Source organism: Neomonachus schauinslandi, chromosome 1 (assembly GCF_002201575.2).
Source record: "Neomonachus schauinslandi chromosome 1, ASM220157v2, whole genome shotgun sequence".
In the NCBI taxonomy this organism is placed as follows: Eukaryota; Metazoa; Chordata; class Mammalia; order Carnivora; family Phocidae; genus Neomonachus; species Neomonachus schauinslandi.
The window spans coordinates 101,631,127-101,644,258 of NC_058403.1; the positions used below are offsets into that span (position 1 = coordinate 101,631,127).

General features: G+C 36.5%; 1 protein-coding gene across 1 annotated transcript in view; it reads left to right on the forward strand.

Moving 5' to 3' along the window:
• The window catches only part of IFT80 (intraflagellar transport 80), a 116,105-nt gene that overhangs the window by 78,396 nt on the left and 24,577 nt on the right, over positions 1-13,132 (forward strand). Inside the window, exons 12-13 of the mRNA XM_021702606.1 lie at positions 1,144-1,218; positions 4,198-4,361. Coding sequence (XP_021558281.1) covers positions 1,144-1,218; positions 4,198-4,361 — 239 coding nt within the window. The remainder of the gene's footprint in view (positions 1-1,143; positions 1,219-4,197; positions 4,362-13,132) is intronic.

Sequence of the window (13,132 nt, forward strand, 5' to 3'; positions counted from 1 at the left end):
TAATGACTACATAAATGAAGCATGCTATGATATCTTTTCTAAAGTATAAAGCACATATCTTTATCATACCTGTGAACACCAGGCTTACTAATTATTAGTATTTTATTCATTGTTTCGCTTTGTGCGTGCATTTACTTATTGAAGCGGGTGCCAGACTCTTTGCATTAGCCAGTATTAATTTCCCACCAGTATGCCCACTTACTGCATCCTTCCCCTTCCTGCACTTTCTGGATCTGAATATGAGATTTAATCTGATTTAAAGAATTGGTTTCATGAAAATAATTGAGAGGAATTCAGAATACTTAAGAGTAATAAAACATTTTAAACTGAAACTTTGATGATTTGAGGTGGGTTTTCAGTTTGTAAGTGTTCTCTCCCTCTTTCCTGTCTTTGAATCATATTACACTATGGAAACCAAAAGAGTTATTTGTTCATTTATTTATCCGTTTATTCAATAAGCATGGTCATAACTTACATTTACATAGTATTTTACAGTTTACAGAATGCTTCACAGAAATCTTCATTTGGACTAACAGTAACATTGGGAGACCTGTAGGAAAAATGCTCATGTTCATAACATTATTGTTATTATAGTTTCTGTTTGTTCAGTATCTCCTATATAAGAGGCAGTTAGCTAGACACTTTAGGTGAGTCGCCATTATCTCCATTTTACAAGTAAAGAAACTGATGCTTAGGAGGTTAAGCTTATTAAGATCATATGGCCGACAGGTGGTGAAACCAGATCGCTAATCCTTGGCTAGCCAAAAATGTGTCCTTTCTTTACCAAGTCATACTGCTACTATTTATCAGATGAGAAACATAAGATGACTTGCCCAAATCACAGAGCTAATAAATGACAGAACTTGCACTTAGGATTCCTCAATTCACATATTGTGATACCTAGAATAAACATTTGTTGAACGTTTACTATTAAATACTTATTACTTACACAGAGTTTGATTTCTGCTGAGGGATACAGACATGTAAGTAAATGATTTCAGAACAATGTGCCTAGTGCTATGATAGAAATATATACAGTTATGGTGAAACTGATGACAGTATTTATGATGAATACTTATCTATTTATTAAAAAGTATTTGGTATTTTAAATGTTAATAAATATCCATTTTATTTATCTTTTAGTACGAAGAACTGGAATACACCACTTATATTTGATCTTAAAGAAGGAACTGTTAGTTTAATTCTGCAGGCAGAAAGGTATGTGTTTATCATGTTTGACTATTGAATAGGGGGTTAAAATATTTCAGATTGCAGTAAAGCACTCTTTTTTTTTTTTTTAAGATTTTATTTATTTATTTGAGAGAGAGAGAGAATGAGAGAGAGAGCACATGAGAGGGGGGAGGGTCAGAGGGAGAAGCAGACTCCCTGCCAAGCAAGGAGCCCGATGCGGAACTCGATCCAGGGACTCCAGGATCATGACCTGAGCCGAAGGCAGTTGCTTAACTAACTGAGCCACCCAGGCTCCCTGCAGTAAAGCACTCTTTAAAGCATGCCACTTACAGAATGGTACATTAGTCATTTGGAATCAATCTGTTTCTATTTATTTTTTTTTAAGGTTTTATTTATTCCTTTGACAGAAAGAGAGCACAAGCAGGGTGTGGGAGAGGGAGGAGCAGGCTCCCCACTGAGCAGGGAGCCCGATGCGGGGCTTGATTCCAGGACCCTGGGATCATGACCTGAGCCGAAGGCAGTTGCTTAACCAACTGAGCCACCCAGGCGCCCCTGTTTCTATTTATTTTAAAGGAAAAAAGTAAGAATAAGCTATTAGGTCAATGGTTCTGAAGCTTGTTGGTCTCAGAATTTCTCTACCTTCTTTTTTTTTTTTTAAGTAGGTACATGTCCAGTGTGGAGCCCAATGCAGAGCTTGAACTCATGACCCTGAGATCAAGACCTGAGCTGAGATCCAGAGTCGGATGCTTAACTGACTGAGCCACCAAAGCACCCCTCTCTACACTCTTAAAAAGTTCTTGAGGGTTATATATAGATTATATGTCTCAGCATTTACTATACTAAAAATTTAAATCGAGAAATATAAAAGGTATTAATTTATTAAGAATGATGAGACTAAATTTATTATAAGTAAATATCAAAGTAATGATCTGAGAGAATGAGAGGGGTTGGGGCACCTGGGTGGCTCAGTCAGTTAAGCTTCTGACTTCAGCTCAGGTCATGATCTCAGGGCTCTGGGATCAAGCCCCAGGTTGGGCCCTGCACTCAGTGGGGAGTCTGCTTCTCCCTCTCCTTCTGTCCCTCCCCCATCTCATGTCCCCTTCTCTCTCTCTCTCCAATAAATAAAATCTTAAAAAAAAAAAAGAAAGAAAGAAACGGGGGAGTTACTATGAGATCGTTGTGACCTCAGGGCCCTTATTTTTTATTCTGTTCTGTTCTTGTCTTTGGTTTTAAATATTTGAAACACATTGATTTTATGAGCCATTGCGTGGCTGTGACCTGAAGTTTGAAAAATAATATTCTTTACCCACGCCTTCGGTGTATACAGGACAATGAAACTCCAGGCCAACAAACTGGAGTAAAGTGGGAATAGCTATTCCTCAAGAACCCACACTTTTCCATAAAAACTATCATCAGTCAGTCTATCAAGTACAGTGATATCCTACTGAATCAGAGGTCAGTCTTAGAAAGCTACAACCCAACAAAACCAGGAATAAAGTTTGAAAATAGAAATCAACAATTGCCTAAAATAGCTACCCATGAAATCTTTGCACTAAAACCATGTATTTTATTCCTCATTCCTTTACTTGCCACCTAGGCAATCTCTTAATAGTGTTGTTACCAGGTTTTCTAACCCACAGCCTTTTATAAATAGCAAACCAGAGGAGGAATGCTGGTGGGCTGTGAGAGGCGGGCACAAGGACAAGAAGAAAAGTGACTGCCTGGCAAGGCAGCATAGAGAAAACGAAAAGCACAGAACTGTATAGCTGAATAGCTTAATTACTCTGATTCACCAACAGATTCTCATGATACCAAAGCTGTCAGTTAAACAGTTACTGAAGAAGATGATCATCATATTGATGACCTTGAGTGATTGAGAAAATTGTGTCAAATTTTGTATCATCTGTTTGGTGACATTGAAATAATACTATTTTGTAACATCATACATTTTTAATACAAAAAGATGTCTTTTCCACTTAAAAAGTAAGATGTCAGCTATCTAAAAAACCCTATTTCTGAAATTCTTTTTATTCAAACAGTGCCAAATAAATTTACTTATACATTACTTATAAGTGTATTGAATATGCTCTTAGTAAAGGCATATGTTAATGGCATAACTGATTAGGTAAAGAATAATTTACTTACTGCCTAATGTTTGTCCTATTTCTACATTTAGAAATGTTTGCCCTTTGAAACACAGGTTTACTCACAAGGAGGTTAAAAGCTTATAGTGTCTTGTTCAGGAGAGAAAAAGTTTTAAATATTGAAACAAAGAAAAAATGTATACTAATATGATGTGTCACTTTGTCAACATTAGCAAATATTGTTTTCATACACTAATGTGTAAGGGCCAAACCCTTCAATTAAACTACACACCAATACTCAAGTATTAATTTAATTAAAATTTTAGTATATATTTGTTTCCATGCCAAGAAAGAAAACTTAGCAATTCCTGAATCAAGAAATAGTTCTGAATCAAGGATATTACAGTTTTCAACATAAGATTTTAAAAAGTAATACTGTGTTCAGCACTGAGGAATCAGGCACTCCAATATGGCAGTGGTATGAGTGTAAACTATTACAACCTTTCAAAGGGCAGTTTAAAAACCTATATTAAAATTTTATAAGTATATGCCCTCTGATCCAATTATTGCATTTCTAGAAGTTATACTAAGAAAATAAGTAAGGTAGACATATAGAAATGTGTATGTACTAGACATTCTTTAAAGCAGTGAATAATTTGAAATAAATGTCTATCAGGAATGACTTAATAAAATGAAATTATAATATATCTATACTTTGCCCTAAATTATCTCTATAGAGATAGGATTGCAAGAGATCTTTTGCTTTCCCTTTATTGTTTGAATTGTTTTTTGCAATATCATAAATTTTAAGGAAAAAAATTAGATTTAGATTTTTCCAAAGAATAAACTATTCTCTAATATAAACTTGAAAATATAGTAAGCTTCTATTTGAGAATGTATTTTATTCTTTTTTTTTTTTTAGACATTTTCTTCTTGTAGATGGTGGGGGTATCTATTTATATTCTTATGAAGGCCGCTTCATTTCTTCTCCAAAATTTCCTGGAATGAGAACAGATATTCTGAATGCACAGACTGTGTCTCTGAGTAATGATACCATAGCAATAAAAGACAAAGCTGATGAAAAAAGTAAGTGCATTTTTATAATTTTCCATGTCACATTTCCATGAAATTTGTTAACAGTGTAAAATTTCCTTAAATTAACTTTCATTTTCTCATCTATTAATATGTTGATTTTATATGAAAGAATTATGAGCTTCCTAATTTGTCCTAAGTGTGAATTAATTAAAATACTAAAGTTGTCATATTGTACCCAATTGATAGATAGAGATTATCATAACAGCAAAGCTTATTGGTAAGTAATAAATCTTTATATATTTAGTAGCTGTTGGTAGGGAGTTTGAGTTTAAATTTGTGAGTTCTAAAAATGTTTGTTAATTCTGAAATTTAGTGGTTTTTTAAACTTCCCTTTTTCTTCATCTGGTAACAGTAAATACTGTGCTTCATTGTACTATTTATTTTGCTTATATATGCTTATATTTTTATAAATATTTTTATATTTATATATTCTTTAATGAATTAGAAAGTTATGAATAATGCAAAATTTTTGTATAAAAATAAAGACCACATTATATTTATAAATTGATATAAGTATGTCAGATGTTTTGGAATTCCATCGTACAGAGACACCATTTTATTAGGGCATTGCTATATCACAGTGACATTTATCCACTACTGAGTGCTTGCCATGTACCAAGTATTTTTCTAGAAGTTGAGGATACAACAATGAATAAGACACACAAATAAACATACAAATATATAATAAGTAGTCAGCTCATGATATGTGTTGTGGAGAAAATGCAGGGTGAGAGAATAGAGCACACTGGAGGTGGAACAGGGGAATGACTATAGGACAAGCACGTGCAAGGGTTCTGAGGTGGGAATGACTGGCTTGTAAAAGGAACTGCCAGAAGTCCATGGGACTAGGTCAACATGAGCTAGGCAGAGGGTGGGAGGAGAGGACAGAGAGAGATAAGCAGGAACCAGATCATGTAAAGACTTGGCCATGGTAAGGATGTTGGCATGAGAGAGAGGAGGCAAGCATGGTATCCTACATTTTTATCCTGGATGAATAAGATGGAAGATGGAGAAGGAGGAAGATTAGAAGAAGTCCACATATGGGGTTCTATTTTGGTCACAGTAAGTTTAAATGCTTTTTGCACATTCAAGCAGGAATGGAGAGTAAACAATAGCATAGACAAGTCCAGGGCTCAGGAGAAAGTTGGGGACTAGAGATATAAATTTGGGAGTCACTGGTGTACAGATGCTGCCATGGCGCTGAATGAAATCGCCTAGGAAGTGAATATAGGCAGAGAAGAGAAGACTGAGCACATCAATATTTAGAGATGGGTGAGAGGAAGTAGAACCAATGAGATAAGAGAGAGAGTGAGTTATTCCTAAAGCCTAGTGGGAAAATATTAAATAATTGCTTTTCTCCATTGATACATATGGCTAAACGTTTGTCACTGTGACATGTTACTAAAAAAAATAAAACTGACCTGATGGTTAATTTTGTTAGTTCACGCTGTGAAAAACCTAATTCAGGAGCTAGAAAACTGTCCCGCTTTTTAATTTTCAGTACTTTCAGCTAACATCATGTCCCATACTGGTAGAAATATAATCCTCCTAAGACTGTCTCTTCATGCCTTAGACTTTCTCTGACAGAGAAACATTTGGTGATTGTTTTGTTTTTTGAAGGACTTCCTTTCTGGCTAAAAAAGACAAATAAGAATGTATGTAGTTAGCAGACACAGTTAAGATGGCTGAGTAATTGTTGATAATAATAATTTGGAAGTCAGATTTTTGTCTTCAGTAAACTTAAATTTAAAAATCCCAGTGATCATTATGAGTTGTCTGTCCTTTTCTTGTTCAACACCACATATTTCAGATAGAAGCTGTGATAAAGTATATATGTTTCCCACTGAATATACCTTATTCTGAATTTTTCTATATTTAATTCACATCTGAAACATTTCATTATTTTTTAATTCTTTGATAATTCATAGAATTTTAGAGCTAGGAAGAATTATCAACATTTTCAGAAATATAGGTTTATCTGCCAGTAAATTACCTGTTTTACTTACGTAAATTTTGATTGTTGGACAAGATAATCATGCGGTTCTGTTTTGCTCTAAACAGAAAATCAAAAAGACTAAAATAAAATTATTATTGTAAACTGATATAAAATGAGCAGGAAAATATTTTCCTTATGTTCCTTTTAAAAGAAACTAGTATTCACTGATGGTTAAATAGAGGTATATGCTAACAGTAGAAAACAATTGAAGTACTTAGTTATAATCATTAACCTGTGAAATTTTCCTTTAAGGGGGACCATTCACATATGAAACCAGTGGTTCCTTCCTAATTTGGGAGCTCCTTTATAAGCAGGATTCTTGCACCAAGTACAGTATTCTACCACTTTAGGTGACAGATTAAATAGTAGAAGTACTAGTGCTTTTGACTTCCTTTCCTCAAACACTTGCACAGATAAGCCATGATATTAGTGTGGGTGACTATCTGAAACAAATGTCTGGGTATATGGAGAGTAGAAGTTAGAGAGCAGTTACTTATGTTTAGAAGCAACTCTTTCAGGCCTGCAGCTCCAGTTTTTGCTACATACTAACACTAAAATACAGATCCAGCCTCCCGTAGTTCAGGGCCACTTGCAGTTATAGAAAGAAGTAGACGAATCTATCCATATACCTCCATCTCTTTATAATATGTACAATCAGCAAAAGGATGGTACACTTTTATTTATAAAAAAGTTATCAGTTTGGGGGCGCCTGTGGCTCAGTTGCTTAAGTGTCCGACTCCTGATTTCGGCTCAGGTCATGATCTCAGGGTCGTGAGATTGAGCCCTGCCTCAGGCTCCGTGCTCAGCTCGAATTCTGCTTGAGAGTCTCTCTCTCCCTCTGCCTTTCTTCCCAGGCCCCACCCCCCACTCTCACATACTCTCTCTCTCAAAATAAGTAAATAAATAAAATTTTTTTTTAAGATTTTATTTATTTATTTGACAGAGAGAGACACAGTGAGAGAGGGAACACAAGCAGGGGGAGTGGGAGAGGGAGAAGCAGGCTTCCCGCTGAGCAGGGAGCCCGATGCGGGGCTCGATCCCAAGACCCTGGGATCATGACCCGAGCCAAAGGCAGACGCTTAACGACTGAGCCACCCAGGCACCCCAATCAATAAAATCTTTTTAAAAAGTTATTAGTTTGTATAGCTATGAAAAAAGCTGGGTTTAGCCAAGCCCAAAACATTTTTTAATGGATTTAAAATTTTTAAATATGCCCTGCTTAATTAAAACTTTTGTTACAGTATTTTTCTTTTTCATTTTTCTGAGCAATTTTAAAGCATAACTTATTGTTAAAACATTATTTCTTCTGTGAATATAGCCAGTGATCTTAAATTTAACATTCCTAAGATTTACTAACAGCTAATAATCAATATACTAGAAATGTGATCCTCTGAAATTTAAATATCATGTTCTACACATTTCAGCATTTTTAGGATCTGTATAAATTGTTCATTTTTTTGGCTACTTGTGGCACTACTGTCTTTTCGTGCCATTTCTGTCTTTTCGTTTGGGTAAACCTTGTGCATGTTTGGTCATATAAAATTACTCCATTTGGGATGAGTCTTGGATTGGAGTTATTTGGGAATTATTTAAAGAGAATCACCAAAACCAACACTCCAACAATATTCCCCTCATCCTCTAACAATCTTTTTATTTATTTATTTATTTTAAATTTTTTAAAAAATATTTTATTTCAGAGAGACAGACAGAGAGCACGAGCGCTGTGGGGGGCGGGTGTAAAGGGAGAGGGAGAAGCAGACTCCTGCCTGAGCAGGGAGCCGATGTCTCCGGGCTTGATCCCAGAGCACTGAGATCATGACTCAAACTGAAGGCAGATGCTTAACTGACTGAGCCACCCAGGCGCCCCCCTAACAATCTTTTTAAAAGAGAAAGAACACTTTTCTGTATACCACTGCCATGTTTGAGACTAGAAGAAGCCTTTGGTGAAACAGAGAAGGGGGCAGAGGCAGCATTTGGTTTGGCTGCTTCCATACAAATCTGTAATTTTTACAACTTGGCCTACTCAGAACATCACAGAAAGCTGGGGCTGGAGATAGAGAACTTTGAATTATCATTATTATCATTATTTAGATAATGCTTGATGTCATGAAAGTAGATGAAATCAGGGAAAGTAGGTACTGTGAAAAGTTAACCTAAAACAAATAAGAAGGACTTAGCAAAAGAGAATGAGAGATGGTCCAAAATAGGAGAGAATCAGGAGAAAACTGTTATATGGAGCCTGCATAAGAGTTTCAAGAAAGAGGATGGTCGGAAGCACTCAATGCTGCTGGGAGGTCAAGACTAAAAGTAGACGCTTGAAGACTGAAAATAGACTCATTTAATGGGCAACATGGGGGTCACTGGTGATCCATGCAGGACCCTTTGCCTCATGTAGTGAGGTTGAACAGCAAATTGTAATAGGTGGAGAGGAGTTGTAAGAGTTGAAAGCCTATTGCTTCAGGAAGTCTAGCATTAAGAGAGGCAAGGAATTAATAGAGATTAATGCAGCGGAGAAGATTTTCTTTCTTTCTTTTTTTTTTGAATGAAGGCAACTTCGAAATGTTTGTAGTACTAAGAATGAACTGGACCAAAAAGGTGCGCTAAAGGTCCAGGAGAAAGTGGGGATGGTTGAGAGGGTCATATCTTGGAGAAAGCTGGGCAGGCAGAATGACAGTGTACAGGTAAGGAATGTGTAGAGGTGGAGTAGTAGGAGTACTAGACACCCATTCACCTGAAATCGGAGCATGTGAGGTAAGGACCAGGGCTAAGTAAGTTAGAAGATAAATTGGAGGGAAATTGAGCCGTTAGAGGTTACCAAAAGTTTCATTTTTATATAGCAAAAATTTTGAATTTATATTATCTCATTGAATATTTCGTATGTATTTCATGGTTTCCAAACAAATGTTTTGTCTGTCTGAAAACCAACTCTTGATAATCTATGGAAAACATTTAATTTCAAAATATCTGCTCCATTTCAATAAGGGAGTTATTTCTCCCAGCTATCCGTTAGCAAGAGAAATCATTGTGAACAGCTCTCAAAAAGAAAAATAATTTAGAATTAATGCTAAAATAATGGTAAAAAGTAATTATTTTACAGACTGCATATTATTTGCATGTATTCTTTTCCTTACATAACTCTAAAAATTAAGGGGCTTACTGGGGATATGGAGAGAATAGTTCTGGAAACTTCCCTCAGGAGTTCAAGGAAATTCTCAGACTGGAAGCTAGGTAAGCTCCCAAATCAAGTGTTTCTGACAAATACCGGTTTTTTAAGAGACCTCTCCAACCCTGGATACAAAGTTCTGAGGGAGGGGCACCTGGCTGGTTCAGTCGGTAGAGCACTCGACTCTTACCTCAGGGTCATGAGTTCATGTTGGGTGTAGAGTCTACTTTAAAAACAAACAAACAAACAAAACAGGGGCACCTGGGTGGCTCAGTCAGTTAAGCATCTGCCTTCGGCTCAGGTCATGGGGTAGGGCCCCACGTCGGGCTCCCGGCTCAGGGGGAGCCTGCTTCTCCCTCTCCCTCTGCTGCTCCTCCTGCTTGTTCTCTCTCTCTCTCTCCCTCTGTAAAATAAATAAATAAAATCTTAAAGATAAATAAATAAAACAAAACAAAACAAAAAAACCCCCGAAATTCTGAGGGAAACCAAACATTTTGGTACTGTAGAACTTTGAGGTGAATATTCTATAGTAAGGCCATGAATTTGAATTTGTAAAATAATATTGATTACTTATAGAAATTCTCAGTTGTTCGTAGATAATCTATTTCTACCCCCTGTGAGGTGTCAGTTCAACTCTGATGTTAAGGTGAGAGTCCTTCAAAAGACTGCCTTGACTTCAGATGTCAGCTGCAAGTCTTGGTGGATCCCCAGACTACCTGTACTTCTGACCCACTGGCTACATATACAGGGGTTCCCATGACCCTCTCAGGTTCAATAATTTATTAGAATGACCTCAGCTCAGGAAAGTTCTATATATGGGATTACAGTTGTATTATAAAGGATCCACATAGTGTGATGCCTGGGAGCTTCTGTGCTCTCTTCTCATGAGATTGAAGTGGTCATGCTCCCAGCACATCCATGTGCTCCCCAGCCAGGAAGCTGCAGAGGCTTTTTTGTTTTATTACATGACTAATTAGGCACGATTACCAAAATCAGTGACTATGCGATTGAACTTAATCTCCATCCCCAGAGGTCAGGGTTGGGGGGAGAGCTGAAAATCCTGATCCCCTCATCATGTGCTTGGTCTTTCTGGTGACCAGCCCCTATCCTGAAGCTAAGGGGCCCACCAAGTGTAACAGTGGCACTCCCGTCATCGGGAAATTCCAAGGGTTTTGTGTCCAGGAACTCAGGACAAAGACCAAAGAAATTATTTCGTATACCACAGGCCACTCCTGGTCTTTGATCATGGATCCCTTATAGCAAAAGGATCATTCCCAAAAATAGTACCTATGTGATGAATATGCCTAAAATTTGGAGCAGTCAATGTGGACTAGGGATAGGAGGCTTTTAACTCAGATATTTCCAATATATTTAACCATCAATATTAGTATTGCAATCTTACCAACAATGCCAGTTTTACACCATATTCACAAATGAGTCAAGGGCCGCCTGGGTGGCTCATTGATTAAGCGTCTGACTCTTGGTTTCAGCTCAGATCATGATCTCAGGTTCATGAGATCGAGCCCCAAGTGGGGCTCTGTGCTCAACACAGAGTCTGCTTGAGATTCTCTCTCTCCCTCTGCCCCCTCCACACTCACACGTGCTCTCTATCTAAAATAAAGAAATAACATTAGCCATGGTTTTTTCCTATGTGGCCTTTATTATGTTGGTTTATGTTCCTATAAACCTACTTTATTGAGAGTTTATATGGATGTTGTAGTTTGTCAAATGCCTTTTCTGCATCTATTGAAATGATCATATGGTTTTTATTCTCTTTCTTGTTAATGTGGTTTATCACATTGACTGATTGGCAAATATTGAGCCACCCTTACATCCCTGGAATACATCCCACTTGATTGTGGGGAATTATTTTTTTAATGTTGGATTCAGTTTGCTAATATTTTGTTGAGGAATTTTGCATCTATGTTCATCAGAGATATTGGCCTGTAGTTCTCTTTTTTGGTAGCATCTTTATCTGTTTTTGGTATCAGGATAATGCTGGCCTCATAGAGTGAATTTGGAATCTTTTCTTCCTCTTCTATTTTTTTGGAATAGTTTGAGAAGAATAGGTAATAATAACCCTTAAATGTTTGGTAGAATTTACCTATGAAGCCATCTGGTCCTGGACTTTTGGTTTGGGGAGGTTTTTTGATTACTGATTCAAGTTCATTGCTATTAATCAGTCTGTTCAAGTTTTCTATTTCTTCCTGCTTTAGTTTTGGAAGGTTATATGTTTCTAGGAATTGATCCATTTCTTCTAGGTTGTTCAATTGACATATAATTTTTCTTATTTTCTTTAATAGTCCTTTGTATTTCTGTAGTGTCACTTGTTATTTCTCCTTTCATTTCTGATTTATTTGAGGCCTCTCTCTCTCTCTCTTTCTGTCTCTCTCTCTTTTTTTTTTTTTTATGAGTCTGGCTAAAGGTTTACCAATTTTGTTGACATTGATCTGTTCTATTGTGTTTTTTTTTAGTCTCTATTTCATGTATTTGTACTCTAATCTTTATTATTTCCTTCCTTCTACAGGCTTTGGGCTTTGCTTGTTTTTCTTTTTCTAGCTCCTTTCCGTGTAATGTTAGGTTGTTTGAGATTTTTCTTGCTTCTTGAGGTAGGCCTATATTGTTATAATCTTCCCCATTAGAACAGCTTTTGTTGCATCCCAAAGATTTTGACCATTGTATTTTCATTTGTCTCTATGTATTTTTTTATTTTCTCTTTGACTTCTTGGTTGACCCATTCATTGTTTAGTAGCATGCTATTTAACCTCCATGTATTTGTGTTCTTTCCTGATTTTTTTCTTCTGATTAATTTCTAGTTTTATACCATTGTGATTAGAAAAGATGCACGATATGATTTCAGTTCTCTTTAATTTGTTAAGACTTGTTTTGTGGCTTAACATATGATCTATTCTGGAGAATGTTCATGTATACTGGAAAAGAATGTGGATTCTGCTATTTTTGGATGGAATCTTCTGAATATATCTGTTAGATTCATCTGGTTCAATATGTCATTCAAAGCTACTGTTACCTTGTTGATTTTCTATCTGGATGATCTGTCCATTAATGTAAGTGGGGTGTTGAGGTCCCCCACTATTACTGTATTACCGTCGATTTCTTCCTTTATGTCTGTTAATAGTTGCTTTATGTATTTGGGTGCTCCCATGTTGGGTGCATAAATATTTACAATTTTTTTTAACATTTACAATTGTTATATCTTCTTGTTGGGTTGTTCCCTTTATCATTATGTAGTATCCTCTTTGTCTCTTGTTAGTCTTTTTTTAAAAAGTCTATTTTGTTTGATATAAGTGTTGCCCCTACCCCAGCTTTCTTTACACTTCCTTTTTCGTCGTAAATGTTTTTCCATCCCTTCTCTTTCAATCTGCATGTGTCTTTAGGTCTGAAGTGAGTCTCTTGTTGGCTTCACCTTTTTTTTTTTTTTTAAAGATTTTATTTATTTATTTGCCAGAGAGAGAGAGAGGGACAGTACAAGCAGGGGGAGTGGCAGGCAGAGGGAGAAGCAGGCTCCTTGCTAAGCAAGGAGCCCGATGTGGGACTTGATCCCAGGACCCTGAGATCATGACCTGAGCCAAAAGCAGACGCTTA